Source organism: Capra hircus, chromosome 18, assembly GCF_001704415.2.
Source record: "Capra hircus breed San Clemente chromosome 18, ASM170441v1, whole genome shotgun sequence".
NCBI classification, from domain to species: domain Eukaryota; kingdom Metazoa; phylum Chordata; class Mammalia; order Artiodactyla; family Bovidae; genus Capra; species Capra hircus.
Window position 1 is genome coordinate 49,960,053 of NC_030825.1, and position 12,363 is coordinate 49,972,415.

The 12,363-nt window shown below is 51.5% G+C and overlaps 3 protein-coding genes across 4 annotated transcripts in view; 2 read left to right on the top strand and 1 right to left on the bottom strand.

Annotated features, from left to right (window-relative positions):
• SAMD4B (sterile alpha motif domain containing 4B) overlaps positions 1 to 2,252 on the top strand; it is a 34,848-nt gene extending 32,596 nt beyond the window's left edge. For both annotated transcript variants that reach the window (XM_018062388.1, XM_018062387.1), the window contains 2 exons: positions 1,250 to 1,333; positions 1,544 to 2,252. In XM_018062388.1, coding sequence (XP_017917877.1) covers positions 1,250 to 1,333; positions 1,544 to 1,572 — 113 coding nt within the window. In that variant the 3' untranslated portion in view covers positions 1,573 to 2,252. The remainder of the gene's footprint in view (positions 1 to 1,249; positions 1,334 to 1,543) is intronic.
• Positions 3,910 to 8,990, bottom strand: PAF1 (PAF1 homolog, Paf1/RNA polymerase II complex component). The gene is made up of 14 exons (XM_005692396.3): positions 8,512 to 8,990; positions 7,954 to 7,983; positions 7,763 to 7,855; positions 7,333 to 7,454; positions 7,173 to 7,239; positions 6,987 to 7,088; positions 6,799 to 6,904; positions 6,636 to 6,704; positions 6,449 to 6,552; positions 6,244 to 6,360; positions 6,018 to 6,146; positions 4,738 to 4,843; positions 4,539 to 4,629; positions 3,910 to 4,461 (listed from the first exon to the last, which is right to left on the bottom strand). The coding sequence occupies exons 1-14, from the start codon at positions 8,556 to 8,558 to the stop codon at positions 4,046 to 4,048; spliced, it is 1,599 nt and encodes a 532-aa protein (XP_005692453.1). The 5' UTR covers positions 8,559 to 8,990; the 3' UTR covers positions 3,910 to 4,045.
• MED29 (mediator complex subunit 29) lies at positions 9,015 to 12,363 on the top strand. Its single transcript, XM_018062389.1, has 4 exons — positions 9,015 to 9,336; positions 9,862 to 9,920; positions 10,197 to 10,281; positions 12,061 to 12,363. Exons 1-4 carry the CDS (start codon positions 9,121 to 9,123, stop codon positions 12,301 to 12,303), a joined length of 603 nt encoding a protein of 200 aa, XP_017917878.1. The 5' UTR covers positions 9,015 to 9,120; the 3' UTR covers positions 12,304 to 12,363.

The following is a 12,363-nucleotide window of genomic DNA, read 5'->3' on the forward strand; positions in this document are numbered from 1 at the left end:
CCCTTGCATACATTTGTTCTCTTTCTCTCCCCCTCTCCCCATCTTCTCTCACTCCTTACCCCCACCCACCCCCCCGTTTTTATCTCTCTCCCTCCCAGTGTCATAATCTTAGTGCTCATCCTGGTGTCTGTCTGCATCTTTTTCGAGGATTGTTAAGTACTCAGTTTGAAAGGAGTGGAGGGGATGAGACAGAGCGGCCAGGTTTCTGTAGAAGGGAGTCCTGCCTATCAGTCCACTAGTGTTCTTTCAGAAGCCAGGTGACCAAGCTGGAACCTGTAGACTTCGGCTCTTTGAACAGGTTCTACCCTAAGGGCTGTCTTCCCTCTGCTTACAGATCAGTCTAGAGATGGGAAATCAGAAGGAGGGCAAAGCAGGCAAAAGGGAGGTTAGAGATGCGCTAGTCTATGGGGTCGCACAGAGTCGGACACGACTGAAGTGACTTAGCAGCAGCAGCAGCAGCCCTGCCTTGCTCAGCAAGTCAGGGGTGACTCCCCTTTGCCAGCCCCTGTGCTGGCACTGAGGCTGCAGAAGCAGAGAAGTCTGGTCTGGAAAGGGCTGCCTCTAGAGAGAGCTTAGATTTGCTTGTGACCCCAAACTCTTTATGTCACAAAGAATTCTTTTTTGAGATTATGTGAGAGGCAGGAGACCCCATTTGTCCTGTTTATCCTAGCACAGGGCTTGGCACATGGTAAGCATCTGTAAACACTATTAAATGACTGGATGGCTGAACTGCAGGAGTGAAAAATGAGACCAGTTCTTTTCACCAGTATGCTATGTGTCAGACAGCTTTCCTGCACTATTGAGTCAAATCCTCCCAGCTGCACTTGTGAAGGCACTGATATTCCCATCTTATTAGTCATGAATCTGAGTCTCAGAGAGGTCAACTTTTTTTTTTAATTATTAAGGAGAGACAATTAGATGGTCCGACATGGTTTGTGGATTTATAGGGGACATCATGAGAGGTGAGGCTGGAAGGTGAAAGAGCAGGGTCTTGTGAACCCAGGTAAAAAGCTCAGAGTTCCTCTAGAAGCAGTGAGGAACCCAGAAAGGCTTTTAAGCAGTGAGTGGTGTTAGGTCTGCCCAGTACCAAGAGTGTGTATGTCTTACAGGCTCTGTGTCTCTGTTTCTTGCCTCTCCTTTCCTTCTCGTCCCCCTCAGCCTCTCCTTCACACCAGCCTCTTGTCTTCATGATTCTACCCTTCACCCCAGTCCAGTCCTTACTGCTTCTGTTCTCCTCTCTCCCACCCAGACTGCCCGGTCCCTGGGCCTGACCTGGAGATCAATCCCACTCTGGAGTCTCTATGTCTGAGCATGACAGAACACGCCTTGGGTGGTGAGCATTTCCTCTTTCCCTGACCCAGCTCCCACCTACCCAGCAGCGTCTCCACCTCTGAACTGAGCAACTCAGAGTCATCCTGAGGGGTCCCTAGGGGAGGCTGGACTCCAGGGAGGGCCTGACTGGGATGACAGGCTACCTGAGCACCTTTTTTTGGGCCTCTCACCAGCTCCTGATCTTCCTCCCTTCCTCCCTTTCTTACCACAGATGGGACAGACAAAACCTCCACCATCTGACGGGACCCACAGCCCAGCGCACCCATAGGCTCCCCGGGCGGCGGGCGGGGGCCAACCCCCAACGGGCTTCTCCGCGACAGCGAGAGGGTGGGCTGGCTCAGCTATACATTCTAATATTTTTCTACTCTCTCACCCTTTTAACTTTTGTTTAACATTGGCACACGCCTTGCTCACTCCCAGGCCCATCGAGGGATCTCTGCTGAGGCCCGGGGAGGTAGGGGGCAGCCAGGATAAAGGGGGCAGGGACTGGCCAGCCTGCCTGCCCCCTCCTTCCCTCCTTCCCCCCCGACCTGGCCCTGTCCCACCCCTGCCTCCTCTAGACTGCCGGCCACCTGCCCCTCCCAAGGAAAAAGTCTCCCCCAGACTCACTGACCCACTCTCTTGTGGGGCCTGCTCAGAACTATCTGACATTTGGGGAGAGATGAGTGGGGTAGATAATCTGCTCTCCTGAATGTTATTTGAGAGGAGCTGAGGAGATAAAGGCCGGTGAGGAGAGGAGCGTGTCTGTCTGCCTGTCTCTCTCTCCCTCTCTCCCTCACCTCCTTACACCTTCTTCTTCCCCATTCCCATCATTCCCCAAGGACAGGAGCCACCCTCCTCTCACTTCCTTTTGCCCTGTTTATCAGAGGTTCTCTGCAATTAATTTCTTAGGTCTATTTAAGATACATATTTATATAGTTCTTAACGGTTTTTCTCTCTGATCATTCCCTCTCATTTTTAGAATCCTCAGGCCTCTCTCTGAGCCAAGAAAGTGGCAGGGGGAGCCTGAATTTTACGAGGGGAGAGGGCAGAGCCCCCTCCACACCCCCTAGCCCTTCCCCACCCCACCCCTAGCCCTGGCTCCGCAGATGCAGAGGTCGAAGGCTGGGAGCCAGGGCAGCCAGTGAGGTCAGGAAGTCTGTTGCCTTAACGTCTCCTACCCCCACCAACACAGATTCTTCTCCACTCCCAAGTCTAGCTGCTGAAAGACTTGGGGGTAAAGAATAAGGGAAAGGGGATGGTTTTTGGTTTCCTTCCCCACCCGTATCTCCTTTTCTTTTACCCTTCCCCCACCCCACCCCCTCATTGTCATGACCTCACTTAAGTGGAACACTATATATCATAACCCAGAGGTTCGTCCCAGCCCCGGAATCATACCAATCTCTGTTCCTACTGAGGGGTTGTGCTGGGGCCCAGTTGGAGGGAGGGGATTTGGGGGTTCAGGCTATGGGGAAGCCAGGGTCCCCTCTTCCAACCCCATCCCCTCAACGCTCCCCCCCTCACTGGGACATTCTCAAGCTTTTCACACCGAAAAGGAAAAAATGTTATTTTTAGATACATTTTATGATAACTTTTGTTATGAATATGGCTGGTAACCATTGTGTATGTTATTAAAGATAACAAAATGTTGGGAAAAAACAAAAAACCAAAAAAAAAAATTTTAAACCACCACCCTCCCTGCACTCACCCACCCATTCCCCAGTCCTTCTTGCCTCTGCCTCCCTGGTCTGGACCTCCCTCAACTCTGACCCAGGGTTGGGGAGGAAGCCAGGGGGTGGGGTGGCCCTGGGGACCTGCTCTAGGTCCCTACCTCCTCTCCCAGTGCCGGGCTGGGTGGGGTGTCAGGTTTATTTATGTACCTCTTGCACACTCATCAACCTATGCAAGTCCCCCATCCCGGCCCCTCCATGTTTCTGTGCCTTTGCTCATTCCCCTCCAACTCCCAGGGCTTCTCCAATCCTCCTCCTAGCCCGGGGAAGTGGGATGGACAGGGGCCACCTCGTTTTTTGGAATCAGCAGGGTGTCCCTCTTAAGAGACCCTCACCTCCTCCCAGCCAGTCCTGTCTTGTTCACTACCCATCAGGGTGAGCTGGGTCTGCCTGGCACTGGGAAGCGGTGAGGGACACCCCCTACATAATGGGAGGCAAGAGCTGCCCCCTTCCCCCTACCTGTCAGCAGAGTGTGCAGGACGCAGGCGGCCCCACTCTGATGGGCAGGATCCTGACCCACTCCTGCCCCTCCCCAGCCCCCGCCCCTCCACCATGATTTCACCCTCCCTTCTATTCCCAGCCCCACTGGCAGAATCAGCTTTGAGTAACTGTACAGTTTTTCTCGCTGTTGGAGAAGACTTATTTGATGGAGTTTCACTTGTTTAATGGTCTGGGCTTATTTTGGAAAAAAAAAAAAAAAAGAACAAACAAACAAAAAGGATTCTGATCTTTGTTATGCTACATTTCCTGAAAAACATAGTGACCCTGCCTTTGTGGCCTTTGCTTTTGTGCCTTAAGCACCTGGGGTGGTTCAGGGGGTTTCTGTGTGGGGCAGGCAGAATGAGACCATGGTGCCTGGGAGGGGAAGTAAAGAGAAGCTGGCTTTATTAACAGCAAAGGTTTGGAGGAGATGAAAACAAAGCAACAGGCTCACAAAGAGACCACTCGAAAAGTGCCTTCCTGCACAAAATAACTATCTGCGCCAGGGCTGAAGGCTCTGGGACTCAGTCACTGTCACTGTCAGCTTCACTGGAATCAGAAGCTGCAGCTTCACTGCCATCCTCCTGAGCAGAATGCTCACTGCCACTGGGGAAGGGACTGGCGCTCCGGCTCCGGCTATGGCTCCGGCTTCGCTGGCCACCCCCATCACTGCCACTGTCTGAGTCATTGTCACTGCCACGAGCCCGTCCTCTGTCCTCATCATCAGAGTCAGCGTCATCCTCCGAATCAGCATCACTGCCGAAGATCTCCTCTTTGTCTCTGGCGGCCCGGGCCTCATCCTCACTGCTTTCATCCTCGCCGCTGCCACTCTTGTCACTCGCCTCATCTCTGTCACCTTCCTCCCGTTCACTCTCACTGCCAGAGCGCTCATCCTCGCTGCCTTCCTTCTCACTGCTGCTGCCCTTCTCTCGTTCCTCATCTGCAAGGGAGCAAGAAGTGAGACCCAAGTTGACCATCCACCCACCCAGAGTCAGAGTTCGGTCTGTCCAGCTTTACCTGAGCCCCCAGCTTCTTTCTCTTCTGTCTCCATTTCCTCCTCTTCTTCCTCCTCGGGTTCATGGTTCTCCAGCTGAGCCTTCCGTGCCTCCTGGAAGCAGGACAGTTGAGGGGAAGGAGAAGGTTCAATCTGGTTCCTGTGCCACTCTACCAACTACCACCCTCCCCATGGGAGACCAGGGTCAGTGGTGCTTGTTACCTGGGCTTCTAATTCCTTCTCATTCATGTCCCGGTGTTTGACCACAAGCAGTGCATTGGTACCTGACTGAACCCCGGCCTTGGCTCGGCGCTTACTCAGGCGAACTCTGCAGTGGTAGAATTGGGGAGAAGTACATGAGATTCAGTTAAAGACCCCTGTGGGGAATCTGGTCTAACTTGGTTCTTACTCATCTTTACTCATTTATACCTAGCCCAGAAAAGACCAGAATAAATACAGACTGAATAAGGGAAACTAAATTTGGGGTAGGGGACAGGCAAGAAAAAAAGGAGCCCCTTGTGGCTCAAATGGTAAAGAGTCTGCCTGCGGTGCAGGAGACCTGGAGTTCGATCCCTGTGTCGGGAAGATCCCCTCGAGAAGGAAATGGCAACCCACTCCAGTATTCTGGCCTGGAGAATCCCATGGACGCAGGAGCCTAGCAGGCTACAGTCCATGGGGTAGTAGAGTTGGACATGACTGAGCAACTTCACTTTCACAGGCAAGAAAATAGATAGCTCCAAAGGTATCAGTTTGAATGCCTTGTACTTTATATATGTGTATATGTATGTCCTTTACATAAACACATAAATGTATAAAGTAGATTTTAATGTGAATTAGATACCAACACTTAAAAAGAGAATCTGGATTTCTGGCTTTTAGAAAATAAGATTCTATGACTCCACTGGGCCTCTGATCCCCACCCCCCCCAAAACAGCAGCAGTGGGTTGGAGCCCTTTGCTATGCTGGGTCATGGTGTTCTTGAAGGTTGCCAAGGGCTCCAGATCACCTAGACCCCAACAGCCTACTGTGCATTTTACATTTTTTGCCTGGCTTAATGGGATCAGAATTTGTGATCTCTGCTTTAAACAGAAACTCAAGGTCACTCTTTCCCAACCTTTACACCAAGGGTCCCAGCACAGCAATAAACTTGTAACCATCAGGGAAGTTTAGGGGTCATGTTTTTTGAACTTGGGTATCTAGCATTTCATTTATTTAAAACATTAAATTTTACACATTATTCCATATTTTAGCTATGTTTACAACTAAGCAGTCCTACTCTTACATGAAAGCTCCAAATATCTCCAGTATTAGGTAGAGATTTTTCTTCTGGGTTCTTGTGTTAGAACCGGCTCCAGCTTTATAGGCTTCCACTCTTATAAATGCACGTGGCAAATCCCTAGATACAAATGACCTCCAAGGTGGCTCTTTTTGTACACCCCAAGATCCTGATTCTGAAGTACAAGCCCAAGCTAATCTGAGTGAGGCAGGATTGTGCTGAGTACCTGGTCTCCAATTCATTGTAGTAAACACCATCACCCTCTCGGAAGATAAAGAAGTAGTTTTCCTCATAACCCTTGCTAGCCTTGTTCTTCACATTCCAGTTGTACTCTCGAGCAATCTTGTAGTCATACCTGAGGATGAAGGAGACAGGGTCAGCCCCATTTCTTCCCTATGAGGGAGAAAAGGAGACACTTCTCAATACCTAAAACCTAACCCCAACCCACGTACACATCATCTGGTGCATAATCCATCTCCTCTTCCTGGTCCCGCTTTCGTTTCTTCAGTGTTTCCTCCACAGGCAGAAAGTAAGCCACAAACTGGTTCCCTTCCTCATCCATCATGCCCCTGTTTGAGGGGGAAAGAGGAGCAGTGAATACTGAGTGAGGACAGAATCAATGAAAAGCAGGCCGAGGTGGACAGCAGGGCCACTCACCTGATCATGGCCTGAGACATCATCTCCAGTGCAGCTGCACCACTTGTGTCCTTGGGGGCGGGGTCTGAGTCAAAGATTACCTGAGCGCAAGGGTTGATCCACATCTGGGGGATGGAGGCACTGGGGTTAGACTAGGATAGACAGAGATGGCAGGCTGTCCCTCTCTGCCCCCTGCCCTGGATCTGACCTTAAAATCTGGAAAGACAGGCATGACCTCCACTGGTGTCACTCGGGGCTTGCTATAATGCTGGGAGATCTGGCAGAGGCAAAAAAGCAGGGTAAGAAAAAGTACAAAGTGCTCTGGAGCCACAGCTTTATCCCCCCTTCCTCTATCCCAGTCCTTCAATTACAGATTTCTGGGCATCCTCAAAAGTCTTCTCGATAGCTGTAATCTGGCTATCCCTGTCTTTGTATATTTCCTCCTCAGTGAATTGCTGCTTCACAGAAACCCCAATCCTGAGGAGAAAGAGAGAAACATTTAGAGGTAACTGGACATACCTGAAATCTCCACCTTCCCTCTCTACCCTCCCTAACTTACTTGACCTCAGGCTTTTCATTGGAAATGCCATAACGGTTGAACTCAGTGGAGATGTACTCTGTCTTCCGCATCCATGGCACCACCTTCGCATGCTGCTGGGATCTGGAGTGGGAGAATCAGGCACCTCAGGACCCCACTGCCTTCCCATCAGCACCAGTCCTAAGTCCCCACTCAGCACCCCCTCACCTCTTGGAACTGGTGGGGGCCTGAATCTCCTCTTCCAGAAGCTTCTCATCAGCTGGGTCTAGGAGTACTAGAAAAAAGCAAGGTGAGAGGAGGACTCTGAGGGAGGCCCAGAGCTGGCCCTCGCTAGCCTAGAGCAGGCCCTCCCTGTCTCCCAACACACCATTGGGGTCGATGCGGTAGGTATCAGGGTTGATGAGGTCAATGGTAACTCCCAGGTCTGGCTCAGTCAAGAGATCATGTTTGTGCTGTTTTTCCAGGGAAGTTGCTTTGTACTGAACAAACCTGGGTAGGGAAAATATGCCCATTATTGTTTCCTGATTCCAGCCTTACCCCTCACAGCCCAGCTTCCTAGAGGCTAAGGTACTCCAGGGAGGAATTCAGAATGAAAAAACCACGTTGGAATCAGGAGGCTAGCAGCTCTTAAGTGTAAAGAGACTTGGATACTGCTTGCTTCTTAACAGACACCTATGGCACACCTACTATTACAGGTTAAGTACCATTCTGTGCCCTGAACCGTCAGAAAAAGCAGTCCCTACCCTCAAGGATCTCACATTCTAAGGTGTTTCCCAAAGACCCATTCTTAGTCTCACCTGTTCTGGTCGAAGGGATAGGTGATGAACTTCGGGTCAAAGGGGATGTCAGGGAGGCTATTGCAGTACTTGACTCGGCAGACCACTCCAGACCTGGGAACACAGTGGCTCAAAACCTGGCTCCTGCTGCCCCACCTCTGCGCCCAGCCCTACTTGGCCCACCCATCCTGGGGAAACACGATGGAGCTCACCTCTCAGGCAAAGTCCGGTGAGAATTGGGCCTGGTGGGTAAAAGAGAGACGATGACAAAAGATGGTAAGAACAGGATTGACAGGAGAGCGAAGGGGGCTTTTCCAAGCTTTTAAAAGGGAAGAAGAGGGTGACAAATGATAATTCCTCTTGGTAGCGGTACCTCAAGTACTCTTAACAGAGGGAGTCAAGTATGCCTCTTAGAGACAGTGTCCCTAAATGTTTTTAAATCCCTTTTCAAGGACACGTCTTCAAATACTTTAATAATAGAGTAAAATAACTGTTTTTTGGGGAAAGGGGTCTCCAAACGCTTGACTGGAAGAGTAAAAACTCAATCCTCAACAGCTTAATTCCAGAAATGGCAGGGAAGGTGTGGGGGGAGCTAGGGAACACCACGTCCGGGACCCGCCCCCCTGAGCGGGTGTGCGCTCCGTGACGACACGGGCAGACCTGGGGGGCTGGCAAGGTTGTAGACTGACAAACCCACCTGACCCTCTCATCTCGCTGACGCCCACCCAGACCTAGAGAAAAGCGGTACAGTAAGGTGGCGGAGTGCCTACCTGTGGCCATCCTCGCGCTGGGCCTGGGTCTGGATAGTGGGCGCCATGGCGATGAGGCGAGGGCAATCCTGACAAGAGCCTCACAGAGCCACGGCAAACGGCGTGCCGACTTCGGCGGGCGCCCAATCCCAGGCAGGGCTCGGGCTGGCACCGCTCTCCTCACGGATAGGGCCGGAGTGAGGTGGGCTGGTGAGAAGAGTTCCCGGAACACTGGAGTACTACGTAGTACTCAGGTAAACGCGCAAACAACGCCAAGGACTGCCCTACAGGTCCGTCTCCACCAACTGCCGCCAAGACTCTGAGGACCGCAGGTCGCCTCAGCCCGCTAGGGCTTCTGGGAAATAGAGTCTGATTGGATCCACACCCGGATTGGCCAGCGACTGTGCAAAGGCAGGAGCGAGGCGGAAAGAGCCTCTTGTGATTGGTTTATCGATGTCTTATTGTAGCCGTCGGATTTGAGAGTCACGAGTTGGAGGGAGGGTTCTTTCCTCTCATTGATTGTATTGTCTGGGAGGCGGAGCTAATCAGCAAACTTGGCCCAGAGACGAAGACGGGGAGAAAACGGGGAGACGCACTTGTGACGCACTTCCGGTGCGCGAGGCGAAAAAGATGGCTGCATCCCAACAGCAAGCTTCAGCGACTTCTTCTACCGCCAGTGTGTCGGGTCCGGGTTCAGCTGGTGGGTCGGGCCCCCAGCAGCAGCCACAACCACCAGCACAACTTGTGGGACCTGCCCAGAGCGGGCTTTTGCAGCAGCAGCAACAGGACTTCGATCCTGTGCAGCGCTATAAGATGCTCATCCCGCAGCTGAAGGAGAGTCTACAGGTGATGGGTTGGGAGATTTGGCTCTTTGCCATCGGGGGGTGGGCGGAAGGATTGTTTAGTCTGGGAGAGAGCAAAAGAAGCGTTAAGAAGGAAAGAGGAATGAGACTGTCTTCGTGATGCCAAAGCGAAGTTCTGTGGATTGACAGTGTAAGGTGGGGTCAGAGAGAATCTTGAGTTTGAGACTGACCGGAATTTGAGTTGGAGGGAATTTAAAGAAAAAACTTAGCTCCGGACGTTAAAGCCTGAGGAGAGGACTAGCCTTGACTGACCGTGATTGGTGGGTGAGGGAGGACCCTAAGGTATGTCTGGGAAATTACTGGCAAGAGAAAGCGGGCCTCTGGAAAAATATAGATAGTAATTGTTGTAAAGGTATGGAAGTTGAAATTACTCTGCAGTGATAGGAGGAGAAGTAACAAGAGGAGGCCTGAGGTTGGCTGTATCTTAAGGAAGAGTGAAGATCTATCAAAAGTGTCCTCTTCTGTTTCTTCATCTCCCACACCTTTTTTTTTTCCTTTCCCTCTTTAGACCTTGATGAAGGTTGCAGCCCAGAACCTGATTCAGAACACTAACATTGACAATGGGCAGTGAGTACTCCCCTTTCTCCAGGATGTCAGTATCTCCATCCTAGTCTCAAAAACATCCCCCTTGTACCCCACCCATCCCTCCTTTCTCTTTATTTTGAAGCCTACTCCCTACCCTCTGGCCTTGCCCTTTTTGCCCCTTCTACTATCATCTGTCCCCTAGGTCTTGCTTTGGGTCTCCTGGGCCTATACCTCGTTTTCTGATGGATACTTGGTTGGGTAGTCACTTTGTCCCAGAGACTGGAAATCCATCTCCCACCTTCTTCTCCTGGACTGTAGAAAGAGCAGCGATGGACCCATTCAGCGCTTTGACAAGTGTCTGGAAGAGTTCTATGCACTTTGTGACCAGCTAGAGCTCTGCCTGGTAAGGGGCCTCCTAGCCACCAGGTGACCACAACTACCTCAGTTCCTGTGCTTCAGAAACCTTCATTCAGTCAGTTGACACATGCTCACTGAGCACCTCCTATGGCCCAGACCTGTGTGGATACTGCACCTGATACTGGGGACAGAAAGTTGCCCAGTCCTTGCCTTCACAGAGCTTCCAGTTCAGTAGGTGACAAATATATCCTCCAGCAGTGATAGCTCAGAGAGTCAGGGCTCAGACAGGAGAAGCTCAAGACATGGAAGACCATGAAGGGGAAAACGGGCAGAAGGCTCAGGGCTGGGATGTGGGGGTGAGAGGCAGGCAGAGGGGGCAAGGTTAAAATAAGGGGGCTGTAGACATCCAGAGATGGCATCTGACCCCACCTAGGGTGGGTCTAGGGAGGAAGTGGCTCAGGATAGACTACTAGTAGAGAGCACATCTGAGCCAAGGCTGGAACCAAAAGGGAAGAAGGGCAGAAGTTGAGAGGAGGGCCGATGGCTCAGAGCACAGCCTTTGGAGTCAGAGGGACCACCAATCTCTACCTCTGAACCTTGGATTCCTTCTTTGAAAAATGGATTTTGGGGAAGGACTCTTTACATGCAAGATCTTGCATGTAAAGCATTTAACATGGTATTAGACAAGTGGCAAATGTTTTATCTTATAGTGTCATCATCATTTTGGACTGGATTTTAAAGGAAAAGGCAGTTTGAGGAGCTTCGTAGTGGTAGAAAGATGTTCCAACCAAGAGGAACAGCTTCTGCTTTAAGTTCCCTTTAAGAATGTCATGAAATTCAGTCTGGCTGAGGTATGGTAGGCACTGGGGCTTGTTGGATTTTGAATATAGCCGGAAGGTTGCTAGGGAGCCAATGGAGGGTTTCAAGCAAGGAAAAACATCAACCCATTTGTTTTTTTAGGGGTATGCCTCTGGTCGCCAAATGAGGGATGGGTTCGAGGGGCTTAGAGTGGAGGCTGGGGGCCCATGGCAGGATTCAAGAGCCACTAGGTTTCACCAGGGCGGGGTCCTAAGGAAGTGGGGAAGGGCAGGTGGGAGAGATAGTCAGAAGGCTTTGTGCCTGGGCAGTGGGACTGATGGGCTGTGGGAGGAGTCTCCAAGATGAGGCCCAGGGGTCTGGTTTGGATGGTAGAACCCTCCCTGAGACAGGGACCCAGGAAGGGGAGTGGTTTGGGGGGCAGAGTATAGGAGCTCTGGAATTTTAGGGCAAGTGGGCACATCAGTGCAGAGTTCAGAGCAGAGTGGTGTATATGTGGGTGAAACACCTCCTAGAGGGCATGAGAATGAGAGGAGGAGACAGGATTCAGGAATTGCCACACTTAAGGCGTAGGTAGTTTAACAAGCATCTAGAAGAACCAGCCAGAGAAGCAGAAGGAAAACTAGGAGGGGCAGGTGCCACCAGAGAAGCTAGTGTCGATGCCAAGCCTAGGGTTAGGAGAGTCACAATAATAGTAGTTGACATCCATCAACTGGCATTTAAATAACTTGCTAGGACCTATGCCTGTGTCTCACACACTGCGCTCACCATTCTCGTTTTATGAGGTAGCAGAAGTACTTATCAAACCCATTTTCCAAAGGAGTTAACAGGCCCAGAGAGGAGAAGCCACATGCTTGAGGTCACCCAGCAAGTGAGTGACAGGGCCAAGTTCTGATCCCAAGACTCCAGGATTTCAGAGGCTGAAAAGCCTACCCCAGGCTGGCCCTTGGGGTGGGATTGGCAGTACCCGGAGTGAGGCTAATACTGCACTTTGCTTGCCTGTCCACAGCGCCTGGCACATGAGTGTCTGTCACAGAGCTGCGACAGTGCCAAGCACTCTCCGACATTGGTGCCCACAGCCACCAAGCCTGATGCCGTCCAGCCTGACAGCCTGCCCTACCCGCAGTACCTGGCAGTCATCAAAGCCCAGATTGCTTGTGCCAAGGACATTCACACTGCCCTGCTGGACTGTGCCAACAAGGTCACAGGCAAGACACCTGCACCACCTACGGGCCCTGGAGGCACCCTGTGAGCCATCAGGGCTGGGAGTGGGGTAAGGGACAGGGAGGGAATGAAGAGTGGCTTCAAAGCA

Excerpts from the sequence above, each read along its gene's own strand:
- PAF1 (XM_005692396.3), bottom strand. The coding sequence starts at position 8,558 with ATGGCGCCCACTATCCAGACCCAGGCCCAGCGCGAGGATGGCCACAG. Across the intron at positions 6,905-6,986 it reads AATGAAAAGCCTGAGGTCAA|GATTGGGGTTTCTGTGAAGC; the intron begins GTAAGTTAGGGA and ends CTTTCTCCTCAG. Across the intron at positions 4,844-6,017 it reads TACAATGAATTGGAGACCAG|AGTTCGCCTGAGTAAGCGCC; the intron begins GTACTCAGCACA and ends CTACCACTGCAG.
- MED29 (XM_018062389.1), top strand. The coding sequence starts at position 9,121 with ATGGCTGCATCCCAACAGCAAGCTTCAGCGACTTCTTCTACCGCCAGT. Across the intron at positions 9,337-9,861 it reads AGCTGAAGGAGAGTCTACAG|ACCTTGATGAAGGTTGCAGC; the intron begins GTGATGGGTTGG and ends TTCCCTCTTTAG. Across the intron at positions 10,282-12,060 it reads ACCAGCTAGAGCTCTGCCTG|CGCCTGGCACATGAGTGTCT; the intron begins GTAAGGGGCCTC and ends GCCTGTCCACAG.